This window comes from Gymnoscopelus braueri, assembly GCF_963280865.1.
Source record: "Gymnoscopelus braueri genome assembly, chromosome: 2".
NCBI classification, from domain to species: Eukaryota; Metazoa; Chordata; class Actinopteri; order Myctophiformes; family Myctophidae; genus Gymnoscopelus; species Gymnoscopelus braueri.
The window spans coordinates 62,788,437-62,816,177 of record NC_137604.1 but is presented as its reverse complement, the minus strand read 5'-3'; the positions used below and the strand labels follow the sequence as shown (position 1 = coordinate 62,816,177).

The 27,741-nt window shown below is 40.2% G+C and overlaps 1 protein-coding gene and 1 long non-coding RNA gene across 2 annotated transcripts in view; one reads left to right on the top strand and one right to left on the bottom strand.

Annotated features, from left to right (window-relative positions):
• The first annotated feature begins 604 nt into the window (after positions 1-604).
• LOC308098228 lies at positions 605-3,837 on the top strand. The gene is made up of 4 exons (XR_013934273.1): positions 605-786; positions 2,356-2,460; positions 3,227-3,313; positions 3,787-3,837. It is a non-coding gene; the product is annotated as an uncharacterized lncRNA (long non-coding RNA).
• Positions 3,838-14,542: 10,705 nt separating this feature from the next.
• Positions 14,543-27,741, bottom strand: part of LOC308104822 (neuronal membrane glycoprotein M6-a-like) — a gene marked incomplete at both ends in the record, with an annotated part of 53,069 nt that continues 39,870 nt past the window's right edge. The window contains 5 exons of the mRNA XM_080455354.1: positions 14,543-14,695; positions 18,527-18,592; positions 19,771-19,847; positions 24,018-24,171; positions 25,962-26,118. Coding sequence (XP_080311480.1) covers positions 14,543-14,695; positions 18,527-18,592; positions 19,771-19,847; positions 24,018-24,171; positions 25,962-26,118 — 607 coding nt within the window. The remainder of the gene's footprint in view (positions 14,696-18,526; positions 18,593-19,770; positions 19,848-24,017; positions 24,172-25,961; positions 26,119-27,741) is intronic.

The window sequence follows — 27,741 nt, the reverse complement described above, 5'->3', positions numbered from 1 at the left end:
CTGGTTGAAGCCAAACACACTCAAAAACAAACAAACAAACGGAGGAATCACAAGATCTGCTGCTCTTTGTCCTCTGGACTGAGGTTTGACCAGATATAGAACAACATATGTTCTTCTGAAGAAGGTCTACACTACAATACATTCTCCTCTGAAGCAAGGTGATTATGATTTCATTTCAACTTCAAGTTTTCAATTTAGGTTGTGGATTTGCCAGTTAATTTTTGTGTGTGAAAAAGGCTTAGTTTTCATCAGTGTTAGTTTTGTTTTTTTGATTGCAATATGGGGCAGTCAGGGGCCAGATTTAAAAAGCTCAGAAAAACTAGCAAATCTTGTTAATCTTGTAGATCTGCCATTTTCACTGTTTAAAAAAAAAGATATTGGATTAAAGGACATTTCCTCTATGGTTAGTTAGTTTCAGTTCGTTTTGTGAACACACAATGTCGTTTCAGTTAGCTATTGTTTTGTTGGTAAAGCCTAGTTTTTGTTTTTATTTCAGTTAACTAAACCTTTTTGTCAATTGTAGTTTCCGTTATTTGGTTATTGTTAGTTAACTGTAATAACTCTGCTCTGGAGGTCTAACCAACACTATATTCTCCTGTGCAGAAGATGATGAGACTCACTGTGTGCTTGTTGTTCCTGAGCTGTGTGTTCTGCCTGGCGACAGGACAGACATACAGCCAGCTGCAACCTGGCCTGAAGAGCTTTGTTGATCTGGCTCTGAAAAAAGCTAATCAACAACTTGATTTTGGACATCTGAACTTCCTTGCAATCGGTGAAGTAGCACAGGTAACACTGTTGCATGTATATCCTCCTAGAATTGCAGTACGTGTGTTCTCTTGTGAAACACAGATCAGAGCTGTTCCAATGTATCTGCTGGTAACTTAATGCTGTGGAATGACTCAGCTGTTATAGATCGAGATTGGAAAAAAGACTTCCAGCCGAGCAAAAAGATAATGAATGCTCAGTGTGGAATGCACTTACAGTGTAGGGCAGGGGTCTTCAACGTTTTTTTCAGGCCAAGGACGCCTTAGCTGAGAGATAGATGAAGCAGTGACCCTCCACTGCATATATAAAATAGTGTTGCAGATTAAACCTTTCCGTAGATTTCATATAGCTTCATAGACTTGTTTGACATGAATATGTTTGACATGAACAATGGGAAACACTGACATGTAAAGCATTGTGTCATGTCATGTTTCATCTCACAGTTTGAAATAAGAAGACAGAAGGACATGAGCACCACAGATAAATATGTTTCCATCCTGACTGAACTTTCTTCCTCTTAAAGGGAAGTTTTCCCCCTGCCACCATCCCTAAACATGCTTACTCAGGGCGTTGGGACGACAAAGTCCGGTCTCTGCTCTATATTTTCATTCTTATCTTCATATAATTGATCCTCACTAATGCTTATTATTAGATGGCAACCATTTCAGTCTACTCACTCTGCGTCTCATTGGTGGGCTGTTGAGAAGCCTGCCTACCAGTGACATCATCAATGGGGATTCCAAGCCAATAGAAACTACAACCTGTCTCTTACTGGGAAGTTACCCAGCTGACATAGCCTTTGTTCTTCCATTAATTAAAATACATGTTTGAAATCTTGTTTGAAATGACCAAACCTGCCCACCGATGATGTCACTGGTAGGCAGGTTTCTGAACTGTCCACAGCCCCATTAGTTAAATGTTTTACTTAAGTAAATGTATCGATACTGCAATGTAGAAATGCTTTGTTACAAGTAAAAGTGTTACAATTAAAAATGTACTTGCGTAAAAGTACAAAAGTATTGGTATCAAAATGTACTTAAAGTGCAAAAGTAAAAGTACTCATTATGCAGAATGTCCCATTTCACAAGTTTTCAAATGTTTAAAATGTATTAAAATCTTTAGAAAATAGCAGATCTACAAGCTCACAATGCATTGTGAGCTTGTAAATCGGCTATTTTCAAATGGCCGAAAGGGCTGAAGTGGGTAATGTATGTTTTGTAATGATAATCAAAATCTATAAAGTAACTAGTAACTTAAGTTGTCAAATAATTGTAGTGGAGTAAAAGTATAATATTTGCCTCTGAGATGTAGTGGAGTAGAGGTAAAAGTACTGAACATTTTAAGTACTCCAGTAAAGTAAAAGTACCTCAAAATTGTACTTAAGTAGGCTACAGTACTTGAGTAAATGTACTTAGTTACTTTACACCACTGGTGAGGACCAATTATATGAACATAAGGTTGGAAATGAAGTGAAGTGGGATTTGGCACTTGAATTGAATTGAATTGAATTGAATTGAATTGAATTGAATTGAATTGAATTGAATTGAATTTGGCATTGAATTAATTCGGTCATGTCTTGTTCTCTTGTAGCTCACACCCCGGGTGAGAATTGACGTGCGTTTAAGGGTAACAACCTGCAGAAAGGCTTCGGGTGCAAATGACCACACACATCGCCCTGAGTGTCCATTCAAACAGGTTGGTGAAATAGGCTACATCACATTCATTTTGAAACTTTGATCAATGAAGGCTCAGTGAAGTCTAAAGATGTAACAGAACACTATTACTATTACACACACATTATTGTTTGTGTGTTTCATTGTTCATAATTCAATGTAAATACACAGGATTTGGCTAAGTATTCACATTTTCATAAACTATTCATTGTCAATGAATGGCTCAGTTAAAACCAAGAAATAGGCTGACTGCAGTAGCCTACAGTAAAGGGTGTTTGACACTGTTCTAAAATGTTCACTTTTTGAGGGTAGAAAAGACCACTCTAATTCAATGCTGTCCCTCAGTCCAGTGGACCACCAAAGGGTCCCCAGGTTGGGTACCCCTAACCATTGTTCCTCAGTGAGGTTGTAGATTGCTAGTTGCTAGATTTAACCCTACACAAAATAAGGATTATTATTATTATTATTATTATTATTATTACCCTTATTATTATTATTATTATTATTATTATTATTTATCCTTCTGATGACATCACTGGAAGGACTTCCTTATATCCCATTAATAAAAAAGTCTCAGCAAAATGCACTTAATAATTTATTTTTCTAATAATGTATAAAATATGTACAGATTAAACCAGAGCAGTGTTTGAAGTTGTCTGTTTATCAGTCTGTGTTTCATCTCTGCCCATCTGTCTGTCTGTCTGTCTGTCTGTCTGTCTGTCTGTCTGTCTGTCTGTCTGTCTGTCTGTCTGTCTGTCTGTCTGTCTGTCTGTCTGTCTGTCTGTCAGCTCCAGGTTCGTTGTTTTGTGTGTAGCTCAGATCCAAACACCAGCGATCCTTGGATCGACTGTGTTCGCCATAAAGATCAGAGGACGGTAAAACATCTCTCCATGTTTCTAATGTCTAATGTCTAGTGAATGCCTAGTGATTAAACGGTTCCGCATTTAGTTGACCACCCCAGCCCTGCCACACGCACGCACGCACACACACACACACACACACGCACGCACGCACACGCACACACACACACACACACACACACACACACAGTCACACACACACACACACACACATGCACACGCACACGCACACGCACACGCACACACGCACACTGAGAACCACTGATCTACATGCATTTACAACATTATTATTATTATTATTATGATTATTATTATGATTATGATTATGATTATGATTATGATTATGATTATGATTATGATTATGATTATGATTATTATGATTATTATTATTATTATTATTATTATTACCCTTATTATTATTATTATTATTAATAATATTATTATTATATATGCACTATATATCACCTGTACATGTTGTTTTCTTTCAGCGTTTTGCTCTATGGGACCAGCACTGTATCGCACCACCACCTGGGTCAGGCGTGTTGAACAAAGGCTTTGATGACTGACAGCATAACGAGAATGAGTTTAAATGTGGTCACTGATCAGGAGCATGTGATAAGAGGGCAAGTCTCTAAAGATCAAAAATAAAGGAGTAAACTGCTTGAATGCTTTGTAATATTACGCTCAATCTTTATTAAAGGTAGGGTAAGTGTTGTTTTTTTTAGGTTAAAATAAGTGTCACATAGAACTATATTGTGATAGTAATCATTGCTATGGAGTGTTTGTTCAGTAACAGGAGTCGAGTCTCCCCGTCTCTCCTCCTCTTTAATAAACAGAAAATGCACTTTCAGGTCGGGACACCCATTTTATCCAATCAGGACAGAGAACTTGCACAGAAAACAGATGAAACATGTGAAATATGAAGTGATGGCACTAACACATGAGCAGACACATTTGGAACTGGAACACCTTAACATTTAAGCTGATAAATGGGTACCCTCTCCTGACTGGCTGAAAATTTGTCACCCACCTGAAAATGTATTTTATGTTCATTAAAGAGCTGGAGAGACGTGGAGACCCCTGTTACTGAACAAACACTCTACTCTATAGCAATGATTACTATCAGAATACATAGCTTTAATCTTTTAACAATAAACTTTTTGTTTCAACCCAAAAAAAAAATCACTTACCCTACTACCTTTAAGTTGATTACGTACTAATCAAGTCATCTTTTGTGAAACAAGTGATGAGATCAATTTAAGGATGTGTGTGAGTTATTGGTGGAACAGTATGATGTGTTGCAACAGTAATACTGTAATAAAGTATGTGTGGTCAAGATCTGGCAAAAGAGAGTGCAGGCACGGTGGAAACGGATGGAATTTTTTTTTAGAAGTGATTTGTGACAGAAAAGGGTACCAGCAAGAGTGAAAGGGTGGCGCTGATGAAAAGACAGGAGGCAGAGCTGGAGGTGGAGTTATTGAAGATTTTACGATTCTCTTCTTTACGAAGATGGAAGCTTCCCTGACTGCTTCATGATTGGACGGATGGAAGATGCTGAGAACAGAAACAGATGGAAATAGGGGATTCGCTGTGGTGACTCCTAAAGCGTTGGTTCTCAAAATGGGGTCCGGGGACCCCCAGGGGTCCTTTTTTCTTTTTCAAAGCAATTTTTTTTAACTCAAATCTTTGCTTCCTAGGTTCCCTGGCACAAAACATTTTTCACATGGGGGGTCCACAGCCAAATACATCATTTTGGGTGATCATCTTGTGTAGTCATATTATACTGTATGTGCTAATCCAATGTGTAAACACAACAACATAATTTTATCCAAAGACATTGTGATGCAGTCATGGAATAACAATGTTTATTACACAGCTTGGTTAAATGCTTGATTCTTGATTGGTCAATCACTGAATTCAGCGATGGGTTATTTTTGAATAATGACCGCTGAACTCAATAACCTGCTGTCTAAAGCAAAGACTCAGCACACCTGGCTCATATGCCGTATCCAACACGGCAGCTATGTAAACAAACACACAAAGTCATTTACAGCTAAACATCGCTTACAAGAATGTTTCTGAAAACATTTGAAGCCAGAAATAGATAATGCAGTAATTATATCAACACTTCCCGTTGTTTTCCGATGCGACTGCACCAGACATAAATGAATGAAATACTTCTATTACCATATAAGGCATATACGGTAATAAAAGTATTCCATTAATGTATGCTTATACTATAAGCAATGAAATAAGCAATGAAATTTTGTTTTGGTTCAATGTATTAATCTCGTTATTCCTTCAGGGTGATGAAGACCTGATCACCCTGATCACCCTGTCAGGGTTTATTTCTCAATAATGACCTGCTCCCCATAGATTAACCCTTGCACATTGTGTCATTGCTGCATGAAGTGAACCTTTAACTTGTCTTACAACATACTTATGTTCACACCCACGCAATGGGTTTCTAAGAGATTGTTTGATTAATCCAGTCCACATATCTGTGGACATCGGCATAGATACCAGGAAGGATCCGATCACCACCACATTCCGCCTTCCCCCAGCTCACCACGCCTGAGATGTAGTGAACTCCGTCTTTTGTGCACATAAGGGGTCCGCCTGACTCACCCTGTAAGGACAAAGAACCAGTATGGATAGGCTCTATGCACAGCAGTCATATTGGAAAGACATTGGGCCTCTTCCTTACTTCCTTCATAGGTGTTACCAATGACACTAATTAAGTTGTGTGTGCTTACCTGACTACTAGATGAGTTGTAGAACCATCAGCCAGGTAGAACCATCAGCCTGTAAGCTTTAACATGCACTGACACCTGACTCCTGCAAGCAAGCCAACATTAAACTCTACACTAATCATTAACATTAATCATTAACATGATGTGAGGAATGACTCTGATCAAAAGTCCACTGCCTTGATTTGTATTATTATATCAGAGAGATGATTACAACAGTGCTTTTGTCCTGCAATAAATAAAAAAATATCACGTGGATGCACCTGGGACGTATCATCAGTGTTGTAGCCTGCGGTCGACGGGTGTTTCGGGTCTCGCAACATACACCCTCGCCCAGGTGACCCAGCTGGGGTTGATCAAGCCCCCGACTTACGTCCCAGTAGCTACCCACGGTCAGTCCTCTTAGGGAAAGACAGGGCCCCTGTAACTATCCCAGTATTTTTTTTTTACTGTTTTATCTAAATTATATATCGTAGGATTTTTTTGTTTTTGTTTTCTGTAAACTAATGCCCTACGTTATACTACGGTGTCACAACAGTGGCAAAAATAGCCAACGCTATTGTTTTTGCTACACCACCAAAACCCAATAGTTTGATGACCAGTGGACCAGTAGGCAGCGGTTTCGGTAGGAGACTACCAAAGCGCTGTCTCCTACTGGAACCGCTGCCGGTCATCAAATTATTGGCTTAGGAATGAGACAAAAACAAAAAAAAACATCCATGAATTCAAGTCTCCATGGGGCGACTAGTTAGGAAAAAGGCCATTTTGGGGGTGAACTATCCCTTTAATGTCTGTTTTCATTATGTCCTCATTATGATCACAGCTATATGCTCTAAAAGTGTGAACAACTTATTTTTCTTTTCATTACGTCTCTAGAAGACTGCCCGAGAGTTCATTGCTGGATCAATGTCTTGGTTTTGTTTGTCAGCGTTTGCTCCTGTTTCAATTAAGTTTATAGTTTAGTGTTCAAGTGTTAAGTAGATTTGCGTTTTGAGTTCCTGCTTTCGAGTCTGTCTTCAGTTAAGGGTCAATTCTTGACACTGTGGTTAATTCATGTAGTTTCCCTCTTCCTAAAAATGTAGAGGAGTCAAAAGTGCAATATTTGTCTTTGAAATGTAGTGGATTGAAAGTTATAAGTATCCCAAAATATAAATATAAATACACTTAAGTATACTTAAGTGCAGTCCCTCTTCATTGTCAATGTCAATATATTTATGTTAAGCAGACAGCACACCGATGTTCAGTTCATTGTTACAATTACTTGTATCCGCCAGCAGAGGGAGGCAAAGGACATACTGTATAAGATTTTATCATTAAAGGACAACTTTGTTTTTTTACAACGAAGGTTTATATTTTAGCTTGTAATTAAAGTAAATAAAAGATGAGAGTTATTTTCTTTTAATTTACTGCTTTCTATATTCCCATAGTTTTAACAATTTTCACAATATTTTTTACAGTGGGCGGGGGCATTCTGTCCGGTGGCTAAATATGCCTTTTTTTACACAATAAAAAAAAAAGGCCCTGTGGTCTTTGATGGCCAGATGTGAGTTATTGGGGGCTAGAAGAGCTACTGTAAATAATTAAAAAAGAAAATGCCGGATTATTGTGTAAAAAAAGACATATTTAGCCACCGGACAGAATGCCCCCGCCCACTGTAAAAAAAATCGTGAAAATTGCTAAAACTATAGAAAGCAGTAAATTAAAACATTTTAACACTCATCTTTTATTTACTTTAATTACAATCTAAAACATAAACCTTGGTTGTAAAAAAACAAAGTTGTCCTTTAAAGTCATCAATGTAACACTGTTATTGTATGATTAAAGACACAGGCTCAGCATGGTTCTCGTCAACAAGTACACAAGTGTATTTTATTTATTTTTATTTGTTTATGCAAGCAAGTTTTCGTTCCTATAGTTGGAAAAAAAGAAGCCACTGTCTGCCCAAAGCGGTTGGCACAGTTATGTACAAAAAACGGACTGAGTCAGAGAACAGCCTGCTACTACTGTAAGCAACCCCAGTGAAATAAAAAAAGCCTAGAGAGCTGCAGAGACAGAAGAGAGAACAGAAAATAGAAAAACCCAGCGTCCTAGACCACCAGCCTCTCCCCTGGCCACCATGCATGGATTCAATCAGTGATTTTCAACCCATGCAATTTCAAGGACCCCAAGTTTGACATGCGTTAGGCCACGGACCCCTATTTGATATATTCTTCATCGCTGGGATCCCGATCTACGATGTAAAATTCTCTCAAGTGTTAATTTAACTCAAAGAGTGTACAAATGGTACCATTTGGTTCCATTTGAGAGGTACAGACCCGTGAAGGGTTAATTTGGACCCCTGGTGGTCCCCGGACCTGATGTTGAGAAACCAGGGGATTGAATATCGCTGTGATTGGTTATAGTTAATTCGCCTGACAGCAGCGATGCTTGTACTAGATCAGATCAAACATAATCTATCAAAAATTGATCCCTATTTTGGGTATACGCAAATTTTGAACAATTTCAAAAAGTGAAAATAGTCGATCTAGCTTGTAAATCTGCTATTTTCACTATTTCTGCATGACACCGTTGTGTGGTGAAGTGTGAAATAATGCTTAAGTGCTTAATCGATTACTGTATATATATATATATATATATATATATATATATATATATATATATATATATATATATATATATATATATATATATATATATATATATATTTTTTTTTTTTTTTTTAATGGTCGATAGAATGAAGTCACACTATCTGGTGAGCACCAAGGGGAGGCACATGGTATTTGGGACACCAGGTAAATACATGGCGATGCACAGATTCACCTTCACAAAATGACAAAAGGCATTAAGACTCAAACGAAAAACAAACGTTACATCCAGCCAGAGGACAGCGAGGACAAGGCCAGAGGCCTGGCCCAGAAGAGCTCACGCCTTTTCTCTAGTTGTGAAATGGGGAGGAGTTTGAACTAATTTCACCGCCTGGTCTGACCTTCCTTTGGCCCTCAGAATCGAATACTTCTTCCCGTAAAGACGGCAGTCTGTAAACTGAAGAAATTCCGCCTCGTCTGAGCTCAATTCAACAGTGATATACACTGCTTGATGATAAAAGGACAAATCCCCACTCCTTTTCTGTCCTGGCCGTCAGGCAGGGTAGCCTACACCTCATGCCTCTTAGCATGTAAAGCCTTGATTTATATTTGGCCGTGTGCTGAAGATAACAGATCTATAAGCTTGTTGTGAGCTTATAGATATTGTATTTCCACTGAGCGACACGATGGAGTGTCAATCAAGCATAAGACTGCATTGGGCTCAGGACACTGGATAGCCAGAACATTATACATTACGCAGGAGTTTCGCAAACCTGAGGCCAAACAATAAAAAAACAAACACAAACTAAAATTCCTCATGAGTTCTACAATCACAGGTTCATGCGCGTATTGCATACAAATCCATCATGTGCTGCATCTGGGAACTTATGGGCGGTTTTGGTTCATCAAACTGCAATAATATATTCCTCTGGTGTTAAAAATACAACAGTTAGCAAGAGGAATTGCGATACTGCACATTGAAAAGTGAAAGAAACAAAAATTTGAAAGCAGGACAGTATAAAAGAAAACTAAAGCGTAATCAAAGAAAATTGCTCTTTTTTGTTTAGTTGTATTCCGTAGAACTAATAATAATTGAATGCATAACCATGCCACATAGAACATCGAGATTCACTTTCATGTTTTTTTTGTTCTTTTTTTTTTTTTACCTAGTACAAGATGATCATTATTAATATCAATACCATCGTTGTTATTTTTATTTATTTTTTTCCCTCTGGTAATAACCAATGCTGCAAGACTATACACAGGTCCCATGGTCGGGATTCCAATGCACTTACACATCAAGAATAAGAGAGAGAGAGGGAGAGAGAGAGAGAGAGAGAGAGAGAGAGAGAGAGAGAGAGAGAGAGAGAGAGAGAGAGAGAGAGAGAGAGCTCACCATGGGTCAATAATTGTACAAGAAATTAACTTTTTTTTTCATCAAATCCGAGGTTAAAAACACTGACAAGACATAACCATTGTCAGGCAATGAAACGATAGAATACTATTACTGCAAAACTAGACCGTTAAAAATACAGACTGTAACGGGGCCAGGCAGCCGAGATGGATGTCCACATGGGCCTCAGAGCTGCTTTCACGTCCTTATAGAAGTCATTAGTCATGTTTCCATCCAAGTTGAACCACTTCAACCCCTGCAGGCCTCCCCATTGACAAAGTATAGTATAAAACATCATCAGAGAACCTGGGTTACGAAAGTAGCCTTAGGGCTTAAGTGGTTAAAGTGTTGGGCAAACATAAAAAATAAAAAAAGCAAAGTGGAATTATGTGCTTTTACAGTAGCGTCTAGTGACCAAATGAGTTGGCAGGCAAATGTTAGCATGATTTGTCACCAGCTAATGTGATCATTTCAGACCTGTTTCAATAGCAATTTATCACTTAGCTACTTAACTGGCCTCTTGTTGTGCTGTTGAAGTTGTTTGGTAAAGCTTTGGTAATGCAGTATATATCATAATGCACATGCAAATGCTTGAATGGAAACATGGCTATTGCTGGTGTTGGTTCTAATGCATGTGATGTTACATTTGGTGGCACCAAAAGTCAAAAGGAAATAAATAACTGAATGAGGTCTGATCTCCTCAAGGCTGCCTCAACAAAGAAGAGAAAGCCCATTGACCACATTGTCCCTTCAAGTTTACGCAGAAATGTCAGTTAAAATCTGCTGCTGAGCCAATCAAATGAAGCAATGGGCAAAGATCCCCGATAAATCACCAAGATAGCCAAGCCCACGCCTCGCCACTAGTATGAATGGTACACAATGGGCTCCTATGTGGGCGTGGCTACTCCATGTCAACATCAGATCTTGTGAACATACTAACCCGTGATCACTGTTGCTAGATCTCATGAGAATTTGTTATTGACACAGACCTCGACACAGGTCTCGAACGAATACTTCAGTCACAATGGGTCATAATCTGTGCTGGTGGTCGCTTCTTCACTGGAATCTAGAGACTCACATGCTACTCCTGATCTCCTAAACCCATGTGACACAGACACAGGAAATCAATCATACTTTTTGAGTCTTGGTTTCTACGAGATCTTTGGAAAAGCCGGGACACTGAACAGGAACCAGAAGCATGTATGGTGTCACACGTGTTTCCGGTTCAAATCTACTCCTGAGCCAATCAAATGAAGTTTTGGGAAACTGAAACGGGGCTACCTTCTGGGGACTACAGTTAATGCACAGAACCTATGAAGTAGGAATCTACTTTTCTCAGTCTACTGTTTGACTTTGTTGGACAGCCAGAAGGAGATCAGATTCCTGCTGCAAAGATCTTTAGTTTTTCTGGTCAACCTTGGTTCCCTTTGTTAAAAACCCAGATCTATGTAGGTCACTGTGACAGGATTCCTAAAACCATATCAGTGTGACAGAATGTGTTCCTCCAGACTCTGTACCGAATGGGAAACCATCATCTCGGCTGCCCTGCCCGAAGTGTTTCACATATACTGTATGTATAATATATTGATACAGAATTATCTATGTACAGTGCTGTATACTCCCAACGTATTGTTTTTTTTTTGTCCATTTTAAATTATTATTTCATATTTAAAAAAGTCGAAGAGATGAAAAAATGCGTGAATTGTTGGAGAAAATAAGAAACACACTATGGCTCATGGTAATGGCAGTGAAGGAGGTATTTGCATGTGATTGTGTGCTTGCACACGTGTGCTTTTGTGTGTACAGTATGTGTGTGTGTGTGTGTGTGTGTTTTCATACAACCACATCAAATCTCTATCTCATGATATGATCATCATAATCCATACCACCATCATCATCATCATCATCATCATCATCATTACTGCCATAGGAATGGTGGAGTCTGCACAATCAAACGTAAACACAAGACACACACGATGGTAAAGTAAGAATAGATTCGTCTAGACTGAGCAACTAAACGGTGTTAAGCGGGTCAAAGTTGTGCTGATGAAGAAGATAAGTGTCCTGGCGTCTTGTTCACAGTAGATTAGTTGTCCTGATACACGGTACTCAGTCTTATAAAAGATGCAGGTCTGCTCTAATATCAACCCAGATGTTTTTGTCTATAATAAATATAGCTGCTGCAAGTCATAATTGTGGGGGGTCAAGCACCAAAGGGAGACATTGTGATATTTGGATTATGTTTCTTTTTTTTTAAAACCTGGATCCTTATTTGTTATATGATTTGGACGGAGACACAAGGGGGGCTGTCGCTAGTTGGTGCATTTGTTCTTCCGAATGAGAAGTCACATTTCCTCGTGTTCAGTTGTGCGGATCAGTGTCCTCGACAAAGGCCAGATTCGGTCAATGAGCTTTTGCAGCTGAGAGAGCCATGATGTTTGTCAACCACATTTGGTCTAACATTTTAAATGACTACAGTGCCACCATTTATTAAGATCACAATTTGCTTTACAGTTATAAATAACCTCTTGCAGATGACACCTTCCAGGGTTTAGTACAGATCTTACAATGTTTTAGCAGGGGTACCAATGCACCATTGATGCTTAGCTACCTACTTCATGAGATGATTGAATGGGAGCAACTGGAACGCACTTATAGAAACTATACGGAATGCCATCTTACATTAAATCAGTTTCAAACTTGTAATTTTATGGAATGATAGTTCATCTTCAATACGACCTGAACAGTAGATATGAAACATGTGTGATTATTACAAGCACCACAGTTCAGTCAAACTGAAAATCATGAGGGTCTCACCCATTCACCCTCCCCAACTAGAAATACCTACTAAAACCAAATAAAACCACAACCACCATCATTTAGAAAGCCATCATTAGTAGTATAAGTATCGTAAGTGTAATACGTTGTATGAAAGTGAAAGTTTGGTCACATAAGCTCCTACACGTATTAAAATGGAAAAATAGACATAATTGAATATTGAAGTGTAAAACGTCACAAATGGTGTGCATGTGTGTAGAAATATAGAAACATTGATTCATTACACAAAAATGTAAAAATATAATAATAATAATAATAATAATAATAATAATAATAATAATAATAATAATAATAAATACAAATCCCCCACCCCTGCAAATGCCCTGCATGCCAAAATGACACATACATTTGGCAAAAATGTGGTTTAAAATATTGATAAAAAATAAAATGTAACACACACACACGGCATAGACAGCTAGGTGCAGCGTGGAGATGTTGTGCTGTTTCTGAAGATTAATACGTGCGTCAAAAGAGGTTAAAAAAAGGGGGGAGGGGAGCTGGTGTGAAATGTGAGGAGAGAGGAGACAATTTTTTTTTACATTTTCCGAACCTTTTCGGAAATCTTCAGACATTTTCTTAACTCAACAGCAAATATAGCATATCTACGTGCTGCGTTGATATGCTATTTTCGGCATTTGTCGTACGGTGAAGAATATATTGAAGTTGTTAAAACACGTGCATCAAAACGGGGGGGGGGGGACAGGGAAACTGCTGAGAGAGGTTAGGAGAGAGAAGACACAGCCACAACTAGGACACTAGCTAGGGAAGGACAGGAGTGGAGTAGGCTGGGCATTATAAGGAAGTACAATACTATAGGTTGATGCGAGAAAGCTTGCGCTCTGCATGTTGTCCATATTCACGCAGTGGCCATTTCAACTCCTACGTCCAACACCCGGGGCTGACGTAAGAACCCAAACGGCCATTGTGTGGAATTATGGCCAGTAGAGGGCGCACAACTTTCTTTACAGGAATGTATTTTATTCAAGACGACGACACAGCGTGACATGACCACAACCCTCACGATTCCAGAGATTCAACATCTATGTGTGTGTGTGTGTGTGTGTGTGTGTGTGTGTGTGTGTGTGTGTGTGTGTGTGTGTGTGTGTGTGTGTGTGTGTGTGTATGTGTGTGTGTGTGTGTGCGTGTGCGTGCCCGCGCATGCGTGCGTGTGTGTGTGTGTGGGTATGTGTGTCACACAGGTAAATTCAGTGTCATCTATGTGTAGTTATTGAGGTTTATCATAATTTATCCTCCTCAGTACGGCGGAGGTACTAACTAACGTAAAATCAGCTATTTCTCTCCAGGCAAGCGACACCGCCGCACGTCGGGAGTATAAATTAGTGTCCAAAAAATAACGTCATCAGCTTATGTCGTCGTGTGTGCGTGTTTGTTTCTCCGCGATAATACATTTAACGCTTATACCGTACGTCGATGTGTGTACCAATTCACATTTGTTTTCCACTACCTATATGAATATGTACACATACATTAGCTTAGTGAGTGTGTGTGTGTGTGTGTGTGTGTGTGTGTGTGTGTGTGTGTGTGTGTGTGCGTGTGCGCGCGCGCGCGTGTGTGTGTGTGTGTGTGTGTGTGTGTGTGTGTGTGTGTGTGTGTGTGTGTGTGTGTGTGTGTGTGTGTGTGTGTTTGTTTGTGTGTGTGCGTGTGCGTGTGTGTGTGTTTATGTATAGGCGTTGAGGCGCTCTTTGGAGCGCGTGGAGTGGATGTCATGCAGCTCCTGCTCCTCCTTGGACTTAATGTCCTCGTACTTCTGCAGCCGGCTGGCATCCTTCAGGTAGCCCCAGTTAGCGGCTAAAGCCATCAGGAAATGCACCTGAGAGGAGAGGAGAGGAGAAGAGAGGAGAGGAGAGGAGAGGAGAGGAGAGGAGAGGAGAGGAGAGGAGAGGAGAGGAGAGGAGAGGAGAGGAGAGGAGAGGAGGAGTAGTGTCAAGTTAAAGCAGTGTTAGTACAATGTTAGAGAGGAAATTAAACCTTCCGTTGTTCTTGTGTTTATAACATAATTAATTGATTTTAATTGAACAGAATCGTTGCATTTAGTTTCCAATGTAGTTTATTAGACCACAATAAATCAGCTGTTACACGCACGCAGGCACACACACAGGCACGCACGCACGCAAGCACGCACACACACAATAGTACAGTTAGCATGGAGTTATCTTTGGTTCAAGAAGCTGTGTGAGGTGACATGACCATTTGGCCATATTCTCTAAGAGTATGTCATAACGTACATTATTGTCCACATAGCCTTGCCACAAGCCTTGCCATGTGGCCCATAGGAGCCTATCTCCTGTTTCTGTACCGCGTGGGGCTTGATGTACAAGTAGGCTACACCCTCCTGGACATGATGTACAAGTACACCCGCTACTGGACATGATGTACAAGTACACCTCCTGTACAAGACGCCAGTATGTCACAGGAACTTGCCCCCCCATCCAACCCTTGATGCTGAGTGCCAAGCAGGGAGGCATTGGATCCCATGTTTATAATCTTATTGGTATGACCCGGCTGGGGGAATTGAACCACAACCTTCCCATCTCAGGGCGTCCCACTCTAACCACAAGGCCACTGCTGGTTAGAATTGGCATAATACAGAACAATAACCTTCTTAACTTTGGTGAGATAGCCAATATATAAATAATATATATTAAAAAAGTAAAATTCTAAATGAAAAAGAAAGACTGGAAGGTAAATATTGTCACATTGTATCAATGAAAACATGTCTCCATAGATGAAGCTGAGTCAATAAGGCTGATATGGGCGCGGTCCTGTTCTCTGTGACTGTTTTGAAGTAGCCTGGAAACCAGACCAATCTGCCATTGCAAAAAAAAAATGGCCCTTGCCAGATTTGGTCTGGCACCGCTCAGTTGTGATTGGATTTCACTCCCTCCGAAGTAGTGAAATAAGGGGTGGGTTTATCACCAGAGGCATTTTTTTTTATTCGCCGCTTGGGAATGTTCCACACAGAGATTCCAGACTAATAGCCTATCTACGCAGCGATATTAGTCTGGCCATGCCAGGCTATAGCTTTGAAGTGCATTGTTTGTTTGTATTTCCTGTCAGTCAGTGTGTGTAGAACGTTGTGAGTCAGAACCGAGTACAGTAGCGGTTCTGACTCTGTGAGGATCGAAGCACACTGTTATATATTAGAACCATCAGAGCCGTGGCCTGGGGGGGCATGAAGCAAAGACGGGTGGGGTTAGAAAGAGGGGAGGGGAGCGAGAGAAACACAATGTCAACAGGGTTTTTTATACTGTATGTAGTATCAGCTATATTTACTAAATACCATTCAGTGTTCCTGGTCTCATTCCAGGCCGCTGGAATCATCTAGACCAGGGGTCTTCAACAGGGGGGACCCTAGGGGGTCCTCAGAGTTACTACAAACTTAAGCCAAAAATAGCAGATCTACAAGCTCACAAAGGCTCACAACAAGCTCACAACAAGCTCACAACGGCTCACAACAAGCTCACAACAAGCTCACAACGGCTCGCACTGCAAGCCGTTGTGAGCTTGTAGATCAGCTATTTTCGACAAAGAGGTTTGGTGTAGGATGGAAAAAGAGCAGACCAAGTACCGAGCCAAAGTTCAAGTTTACTTGAGGGTTTAAGTGGTTTAAATGTCTGAAATTAAACATTAATTTACACAGCATTGATGATAGTGCTGTCAAACAAGTCTATGAAGCTATCTTTGAAAGCTATGAAATAGTTTAATCTGCAACACGATTTTATACATTATGTAGTGGTGGGGGGTCCCTGCTTCATCTTTCTCTCAGCTAGGGGGTCCTTGGGGCTGAAAAACGTTGAAGACCCCTGATCTAGACTGTTTTTGTAGTGAGCTCATCTGCCCACTAGGTGTCAGGGCAGTGCCACCTGAGCAGTGCCTGCGCTGCAGTGTTGCTGGTGTATTGACCATGACGTAATGAAATAAAGAAAAAACAACATTGCTTCATCTTCTCATCCATGCATCCACCTACTGTATGCATCTATACATTCAGCATTCAAAAATAGCAAATCTACAAGCTCATAGTGCGGCACTCGGTGCCATACTATGAGCTTGTATATCTGCTATTTTTGAAAAACCTGTGAAAATGTATTTTGAATATATATATTTTTAAAGCATTTGTAACTCAAATCTTTGCTTCGTTCAGGGGGTCCCTGGAACAAAATATTTTGAGATAGGGATGGGCGGCCAAATACATCATTTTGGGGGGTCCTTGACATGAATACGTTTGAGAACCACTGATATTACAGTAACATATGTTATTTTCAAAAAACTGTTTGTGAGTCATTAAAACAGCAGTTTATTTCAGTTATTCCTATTTTTCTATATGAAGTCTCTCTCCCTTCTGGATTGTGATCATTCAATCATTTATTTTCTCTGAGCTTTTTTTGCAGCTAATTTCACTTTGAACATTTAAGGGCCTTTACAATTAAATTAAGTTTTAACGGTAGATTTCAATCAAATGCAATGTTAACATTACACTATTGTCAATTGTTTTTCAATTTGAATGAACAATACAGTTAAAGTCAAAGTATTAGCTGAATGCTTATGGGTGGGTGTGTCAAATTAACGCCTCAAGTGTCAACTCAACACTGTGGATTTATATAGATAGAGTGTATGTTTCTCTATCGACTCTGTCTATCTGTCTGTCTGTCTGTCTGTCTGTCTGTCTGTCTGTCTGTCTGTCTGTCTGTCTGTCTGTCTGTCTGTCTGTCTGTCTGTCTGTCTCTCTCTCTCTCTCTCTCTCTCTCTCTCTCTCTCTCTCTCTCTCTCTCTCTCCCTCTCTCTCTCTCTATCTCTCTCTCTCACACTCTCACTCTCTCACACCATCTGAAAACACACTCTGTTTTCAGATGGTTCCTTATAGCATCACGTCATGCCTGTGAAACCACACACACACACACACACACACACACACACACACACACACACACACACACACACACACACACACACACCACACACACACACACACACACATTCACACAGACACACACGTGTCTCTCCTTTCAGTTTCCATGGAAACATTGGTGGTGAAACCAAAATGATAGGTGTCTCATCAGAATATTGAAAATAGACGATCTAAAAGACACGTTGTGAACTCACACGTTGTGAGCTTATAGATCCGGTATTTTCACTATCATTGTAATATATAAAAAAAGGTTTCCTCCCGACAGCAACGATTTAATATTGATCAAGCCTGTGATCCCCTTTATTCATAATGTTAGGGCCTACCTATAAACTTTCAGGTTAGCTCATCTAAAAACAAATTGAACTCTAAATGTTATGAATGCGTTTTATTCTAACTCGTAGCGACTAGTGAGACCAGACTAATCCATTTGGCATTCATGTGGTGGAACAGTAACATAGCGGATAATGTACGTTATTATAGTTACTAGTTGGGGAGTAGGCGTGGCCTAGATTTGATCACACTGGTCTGAAAACGTGACGTGAGGTTACCTACATGTAACACACATTTGTACCAAGCATGTGAAGCCTGATTGATATAACATAAAGCAGATCTATGAGCTCATGACCCTCGTTGTGAGCAGCATGTCGAGGCCATAAGGCCAGTGATCTGTGAGTGAAAACAACAGACAGGTTCTCACCATGGCTCTGTGAGTGAAAACAACAGACAGGTTCTCACCATGGCGATGACAGCAGCTGCTGCTCCGGCCAGCGCACACACAAACAGATGGAAGGTCAGGTCCAGCTGCAACACAACACACAACACAACACAACACAACACAACACAACACAACACAACACAACACAACACAACACAACACAACACAACACAACACAACACACAACACAACCTCATCAGCAACAATAGAGCACCAAAGTCTGAATTCCCAGGAGACACAAAGAGGAGACACAAAGAGTCTCCTTTGTGTCTCATACCGTTCCGCTGGTCATCTAATTATCGGCTTAGGAATGCGACAAAAACTAAAAAATATCCATTAATTCAAGTCTCCATGGGGTGATTTTTGGGGTGAACTATCTCTTTAATATCGCGGCTTATAAGAACTGTGTTCCAAAAATAAACAAAGAAGCCCGGCAGCTGGACTCATACGGGTATGAAGCGTCAACTGACAGCGTTAATTAAATTATCAGCAGAAACAGACTGTATCAAATATGAGTGACTGACTATGGTAAACGATACAGTCTCCTCCCTGTCCCTGCCAGGACAGTTTGTTTCATTTTGGACCACAATTCTTATGAGACGATTCTACGATGACCCAATGTAATAAAGGCAAACAGAAATTACATTTAATGTTTCAATGTTCAATGCCAAAAGCACAATGAAATTGTTAATCGCAATCATTTGTGTGACAATCAATCGTCAACTGTGTGTCATAATTGCATAATAGGTCACCACTTTTGGTGTGATAGTGTCACACGGCTGACGGTATTACTGGGTTGGTTTTGTATTACATGAATTTGTCCTGCCTGTGCGACATGGCAGAGATTGAGAGAAGACAGAGAGGTTATCCTTTAGTAAGGTTGTGGAAGTATTCACATAATGTTTGGATTTGAAGTAAGAAGAACTTCAATGCAAATTAGCCGTTTGTCTTGGCAAAGCCCAGCACAGCTCCGGGTTTTTGATCGTCGATCGGTAACGCAAAAGTAATCTAACAAGTTATTTTTCTCAGAAGGTAATCCTGTAACGTAACGGAATACATTTTAACGCCATAAATCCTATAACGTAAAGAGTTACTTTTAAAAGTAGCGTTACCCAACAACACTGCTTAGCACACATGGATAATGGTGGCTGCCCCCCCCCCACATATCTCAAACACACACACACACACACACACACACACACACACACACACACACACACACACACACACACACACACAAACACACGCGCGCATGCACACTCACCTCGTTAGATTCACACATCTTGAAGAACTTCTCAGATCCTGTGCACACCTTCTTCTCCTCAGAAATGGCCACCATGCCTGATGAATGACAAAACACCTTTTTTATAATGTGTAGTTCTTTCATAGATCATACCCCAACAAGTCAAATAGTCACACACACATTTTTCTATGTTTACAGCTGATAGCAAGCACTGGGTTGGTAGAGCATTGATCTCTTTTTCTAACATGTACAAATTAAATGCAATTAGTGCTACAGTTTGTTGCAGCAATTGAAACATAATAAAACAAAGTAGTCCATGGTTTGGAATGCAATGGAAAATATAGCTGCAAGCAGCGATAAGCGGGGCCAGGGAATGCAGAAAGAAAACAGAAAGAAGCAATGATAAGTAATATGCACAATAAGCCATAGAAACATAGAAGAATGAACTTGAGAGAAAGAAGACCATGCAATTAACAAATGAGCATTTTAAACCCTCACTAACCCTATCCTCAGTAAAACAACGCCTAAGCCTATCCTCAAGAAACACTATGTGTAAACCCAAGAATGCCAAATCATGATCACCTCAATACATTGTCGTGGACAGGGATCGAACCAGCGATCTACGGACTCCAAGGTTACCGCTCTTCTCATTGAGCTAGATATATGGCCTCCCTGGTAGTGTCTGTTGATATTTATAAGTATTTCCGTCAATTATGAACCAAGCCTCTGTGTCCCGAACTACTCTAGATCACTGGTTCACATACCATTTACCAATAAAGGCATTTTTGTGTCTCCTCGGAACGAAAACTAGTGAAAGTAGCCGATCTACAAGCTCACAAAACGTTGCTATCTGAAAAGTTGTGAGATTGTAGATCGGAGAGAGAGACATGGAAACGGAATAGATTGAAGAGATAAGGATAATTCCTTTAACAGGTCCGTTCATGAAAGTCCTTGCGGTCTGGTTTCCAATGAGGGCCTGTGAGCAATTAGGGGTTAAGAGTCTTGCTCAGGGACAAATTTCATTTGCTGGCCTGGCCTGGAATCGTACCTGGGGCAACTAGGGCCTCTGGCTCCCTAGGCTGGCTCACTAACCACTCAGCTATGGCCGCCCCTCAAGAGAGAGAGAGAGAGAGAGAGAGAAAGACAGACATGGAAACGGAATAGATTGAAGAGAGAGACATGGAAACAGAATAGATTGAAGAGAGAGAGAGAGAGAGAGAGAGACATGGAAACAGAATAGATTGAAGAGAGAGAGAGACATGGAAACATAATAGATTGAAGAGAGAGAGAGAGATGGAAGCAGAATGGATTGATTGGACATCTCAACCTATTGCCATTAACAGGAATCGAACGCTCAACCTTCGGATTGACAGGCTGCAACACTACATATAGTGCTATAGCTTTGTCCAGGCTAAGGTTGTCTGTTGAAGATAAAAGTGAACCAGTGAAAGCAGCCGATCTACAAGCTCAGAAACACGTTGCTATCTGAAAAGTTTTGAGATTGTAGATCGCCTATTTTCAGAATGAAGTATGTCATACATTGCAAAAACATACCTTCTCAGATAAGCATTTCATGTTATCTTTATCAATTGCATATGTATTCATTAATACAGTCTTGTTGTTTGCAATGCACTTTAAATGAAGTCTCCACCAAGTGAGGCTTGAACCGGCAACCTTGATGTTGTGAAACATTCACTTAAGCGGGAAGCCATTGGACCAACAGACCTGATCCAGTGAAAACGGAGGTCAAACAGATGATACCATTTCACGCAAATAACTGAAAAATCCTGGGTTTAAGTGTATTTCAAACTGCTCAAAATTGCGGACAATCTAAGGGCGGAGAGAGAGACATGGAAACGGAATAGATTGAAGAGAGAGAGACATGGAAACATAATAGATTGAAGAGAGAGAAAGATGGAAGCAGAATGGATTGATTGGACGTCTCAACCTATTGCCATTAACAGGAATCGAACCCTCAACCTTCGGATTGACAGGCTGCAACACTACCTATAGTGCTATAGCTTTGTCTAGGCAGAGGTTGTCTGTTGAAGATCAAATTGAACCAGTGAAAGCAGCCGATCTACAAGCTCAGAAACACGTAGAGAGAGAGAGAGAGAGAGAGAGAGAGAGAGAGAGAGAGAGAGAGAGAGAGAGAGAGAGAGAGAGAGAGAGAGAGAGACTAATGAGGAGTGAGTGAGGGCAGGTGTGATTATGGATTGAGAGGGAATGACAGCAGGTGAGGTGGGTAGATCCAATCCATGGGAATATGCCAGGTGGGCTGTTGCTCACTTTCTACAAGAACATAATTATGTCAGAAAATGTACAAACAAATATTGTTAAGCATTTCATGTTATGTTTAACAATTGCACATGTATTCACTGATACAGTCATGTTGTGTGCAATGCAACTTTAATGAAGCCTGCATCAAGTGAGGCTTGGACTGGCAACCTTGGTGTTGTGAGGCATTCGTTTAAGGGAGAAGGCATTGGACCAACAGACAGAAACTGTGAAAAAAGAGATCACACAGATGATACAGTTTCACGCAAATAGCTGGAAAATCCTGGGTTTAAGTGTTTTTCAAACGGCTCCAAATTGCGGACAATCTAAGGGCGGAGCTTACTGGTCAACGTGATAGATGTGTTCCTCATGAGTCAAGGCACATGTGTAAGCAGGTTTAATGGCTGTCGGCCAAACGAGGCATGACTTTTGCCTGTTTAAGGTTTGCATTTTCAAAAAATCGCTATAGCGCCCCCCTTTGACCAATTGGAGTAAGATTGGTTTCAGTGATATTTGGAATGACCCTCAACATTACCGCAAAGTTTCAAAGAAATGTGATAGGGGCAGATGAATAATTGTCATAAAACTGCAATATTCATTGGCTCATTAAAGCTTCATTTTTTCACTTATGGAAAATCCGCTTGCTCCAAAGTTCATGTGTAAAAAGTTTCGTGCAGATTGCTCCAAAATCCCAGGAGGAGATAGGTTTTAGCTGCTTTTCATATAATTCAAAATGGTGGGAGATCTAAAGGTCAGAGGTCAAAAGTCAGAGGGTAAAAGTTGTTCATCATGAGAAGACGCATGTGTGTATTGAAGTTTTATGGATGTAGGTCAAACAGGGCATGAGTTCTACCTGTTCAAAGTTGGCATTTTCAATTGAGTGCTATAGCGCCACCTTTTGACGAAAGATTGTGAGAATTATTTCTTTTTCGTAAAAAGCGACGGTTCACCCAGAAAAGTGGCAGAAACAGAAGAATACTGCCAATCTTAAAACAGGTCCAGAGCTGAGCTCTGGCCCCGTAACAAGCTGTAAGCTTTTTTTGCGTTATCCTTTTGATTATGGTGGGTCAGATGTATGTTACCTAGCTGTGACATTATGTTTTATTTCATGAACAATAATGATGTGGAACCCATCAGGTCACTGTGGTGGTTTTAGAGTGTTTTATCTCTATTCCACCTGTCTGCCACTACTGTATGTATGTACGTACGTACGTACGTACGTACATACGTATGTACGTACGTATGTTCTCTCTCCATATCTCACCCTCTCAAAGCAAAAGATGTTTCGTCGAGTACCTTTTTTCACTGACAAAAACAAAATAAAAACAAAATAAAAAGCTATGATGACTAAGATTGAGAAATATTGACAATTTCGTCAACAAATAAAAACTAGATTAAAATGTTAGGGATGGGCTAGTGGAGAAGAGATCCAGTAGAACTAAAAGACAAGTAATTTTATGCTTGGTTGGGTTCTGAAAATAGCAGATCTACAAGCTACAAGCTTGTAGATCTGCTATTTTCAGCATGCAACCAGGTGAAAAATCAGCCATTACGACGCCATCAAGGCACCGCCAAAATACTTTTAGTCGACTAAATCAACTGTAGATTTAGTCGACTATAATCTTATGATATTTAGTTGACTAAAACTAGACTAACCCTAAAACATTTCAGATGACTGAAATATGACTAAAGCTAAATGGAATTTTATTCAAAAGACTATGACTAAAACTACATCTGTCAAAATCAACACTGATTAAAAGGTTATTCAGATGAATTGGTGTGATAAACATGGACTATACTTTAGCTCAGTGTCTCACCAAACTGACGGAGGTCCACACAGAAGAGATAAACATGGACTATAGCTCAGTGTCTCACCAAACTGACGGAGGTCCACACAGAAGAGATAAACATGGACTATAGCTCAGTGTCTCACCAAACTGACGGAGGTCCACACAGAAGAGATAAACATGGACTATAGCTCAGTGTCTCACCAAACTGACGGAGGTCCACACAGAAGTTGGCTCCCTCCACCAGGCTGGTGTTCTGGCACATGGACCACACGTTGAAGTACATGAACACTGGAACACTGCTGAATGCTGTCACTCCCAACCACACCAAGAAGAACAGATAGGCCAGGAACATCAGCTAGAGAGAAAGATAGAAAGAAATGTACTTTGCTGTACTTTTGAATAATAGGGATAGTTCACGCCCCAAATCACTTTTTTTCCTATGGATTTCTATGAATTTTACTTAAGTAGGAGACTTGAATTCATGGATATTTCTCATCATCTCATTCCTAAGCCAATATTTGATGACCGGCAGCGGTTCCAGTAGGAGACACAAAGAGTCTCCTTTGTATCTCCTTCCGGAACCGCTGCGACAAAAAACAAAAAATATCCAATAATTCAAGTCTCCAATCACCCCAAAAAGTGATTTTTGGGGTGAACTATTTTTGGAACTATTTTTACAAGCATAATTATACTTTTGAATATTTTAGTATTCTAAAAAGCTAGTACTCCAGTACTTTATCTCAAGTGCAAATATAATTTAGCAACTTTCACTTGCAGTTGAGTAATATTTGACTATCTATACTTGAGTAGTCCTTGAGTATCTTTGTCCACCACTGAATGAACCACTCCGACACCCTCACAGATCCGTGATTTCATACCCCCCCCCCCCCTTTTTGTCTGGCTGTTTTTCTTTTTTTCCCCGTTCCATAACATAAAGCTGCTGATTTCATTGTGAGCTTGTACATCTGCTATTTTCAAAATATTTTAATACATTTCATTTTAGCCATGGACCCCCATCTGAAAATGTTTTGTGCCAGGGACCCCCAGAAGAGAACATTTGTCTTAAAAATTCAAAGGTATAAAAATTCAAATACTGCACAAAAATAGCAGATGTACAAGCTTGCATCACGGGTGAACTGGTTTTAGAGTATTTGGTATTGTACAGTATTGTCAAATTGGACAGTATAGCTCTATTTTCATCATGTGTATCAGGGCCCACCTACATAGAAAGCTGGCCCACCCAATGCAAAAAAATTAAATAATAATAATAATAATAATAATTTTAAATGTTTTGATAATAAATCAGCAAAAATAAGAATTAAATAACATATCCCTAACCTAACCCTAAAACCAAAATTTTAAAGTAGCCAAAAACAAAACAAAAAAGTATGAAAATCCGCCCAATAACCGGAAAATTTCGCACGCACGCACCCGTGACGCGTCCACCAAAAGTGCATCCCCCCCACCTTCTGAGAGCCTGTGACGCGTTATTATGGATCCCACTCTAGCTCTTGGCAAACCCCGCTGTGATTGTTCAGTAGTCGCTGTGATTGACAGTTCTCGTTTTTGCAACTATGCCTAAACCTAACCTTAACCCTAACCCTAACCTCAGTAAAACTATGCCTGCCAGGTAGCCAATCAGACAGGTAAGGCGGGTCTAAATCCTGGAGCGTTGGTGGGATCCATAATCAGGCGCCTGTGACGCCCCTGGGTACGCCAAATCTTTGTGTGATGGGGAACAGTAGCCGAAAATAGCAGATCTACAAGCTCACAACGCCTCGCGCTGCGAAGCATTGTGAGCTTGAGATCGGCTATTTTCGGAGAGTTGCTGTAGAGGGAAAATAGAGCAGACCAAGTACAGCGCCAACGGTCAAGTTGACTAAATATTGAGGGTTTAAAGGGTTAACTATCTGAAAATACGCATTAGAATGAACCCAATGAACTATACAAGGTTTAATCTGCAACATAATGTTATACAATATGTAGTGGGAGGGGTCCCTGCTTCATCTCTTTCTCAGCTAAGGGGTCCTTGGCCTGTTAACGTTGAAGACCCCTGTATTACACGGTAACATTAGAAGCAATGGTTCCCATAATAACCCAGTCTCCACAGTGTCAACGTATTGGCGTAATATGAAGTATTCTTACGAAGGCAGTGAGACAACGTCCACAGGCGGTGATCTTAAACTCTCCATACAGATCTCTGATGGCTCCGGTGGTGAAGAACCCTTCCACCAGCAGGAGAACGCCGAACATGAAGAACCCGGCCGCCAGTCCATAGATGATGTACTTCAGAATGTCAATACTGTGAAGAGAACACACACACACGCCATTAGAACATGTTTAATTTCTCACATAAGCAGGGATGAGCTGCAGGGGGGGCTCACAGGGGCGGCGCCCCGGTAGCTCTGGAGCTGCACGCACGCCCGCCCCACAGGCACGCGCCGTCAGCGGCGAGCCGTTCTCAACACCTAAAACAATAGCCTCTACCTGGCTGCTTTGCACAACATTAGGCTACTCGAGAAAAGCCATGGACTTGAATTGAATGTGTTTGCATGCATGAGAATTAAATGCACTGCCGAGTGTGAAAGGGTTAATTGCTTAGCAGAGGACCCCAGAACAAGAGCTGTAGCCTACCAGACACTCACGAAGTTATCCCTGTCCGTTGTTGGACGTTCTAAATGTAAGTCTTAAAAATAAAACAAGTAATTCAAGTAAAGACAAGTTGTCTGATTATTGTCTGATGATTATAAGTACTTATGTGTGGGTGAGTCTATGTAAAGGGCTTTTATATAAAACTAAAAGGAAAATAAAATAATTTTTTAATTGAAACAAAAATAAAAACAACAAATTAACAATGCAACTATTGATATTAACTATGTTATCATATTATAAGAAATATAATAACATTAAAAATCACATGTTGAATACAGTATTTCAACTAGCTCTGAGCTGATCGGCTATGTGCACATGCACATGCGTGCGCGTGCATGTGACGTCATAAAACAGAGCCCCACTAGCTCAAACATCCACAGCTCATCACTGCACATAAAGTAGCATAAGCCAGAAGTCAGCAGATCAGCGTTGGGCAGGAAGATAGGATGGAGGCTCTACATCCTCCCGGTGGGGGCTCCTCACTGGCAGGTGAGTCAGATAACACCACACAAATGTGTGTGCGGAGGAATGAAGTGGTATAATGACTCATTTGGGGAGAAAAGGGGGTAAAAAGCAACAGAAAAAGAGGGACGGAATACAGAACAGGTCAAATAATGGTCAATTAAGTCCAATAATAAATAAAAACATATAGCGATGTATAGATGACTCTGCAGAAAGCAGAAATACTTATCCAACATCCTGTATAAGGATTCTGTGTCAGATTTTAGATCAGATGGAGATATACGATCATTATTCTCTCCTTCAAATGGAATTAGCCGCACCCCAAAACGCATGAATTAAAGTATTATTGAGTATTATTTATTTTACATAAGCAGGCTTACACGTTTCAGCAAAGAGCTATTAATCTCAGATGACAGTTGATGTTCTTCGATACTGACAGTTTAGAAATGTGAGACGCAGCCAGTGTAATGTGAGACACCCATTCACATCCTCAGAGATAATTGAACAGTTTGTTTAGAGTTAAATTAACACTCAGTGTGTACAAGACGTGGATCTGGAGTCATCTGTCGTCTACACCCCACACATTGAGGAAATAGGATATACATATACGTAGATCAAAGCAGATAGTAAATAAACACATTTGTTTTGTCTGCACAATGCTTGTAGTCATACAGGTTTATAGTCCATGGAGAAAGCAGTAAAAAGGCGTTGTAAACATGGTTATCATAGTTTTGTGCTGTAGACTCATTGTTTAGATCTTAGTTTCTTTCCGGAAGTACAGTGTTAACCACGCGGGCGTGGTTATAGCACA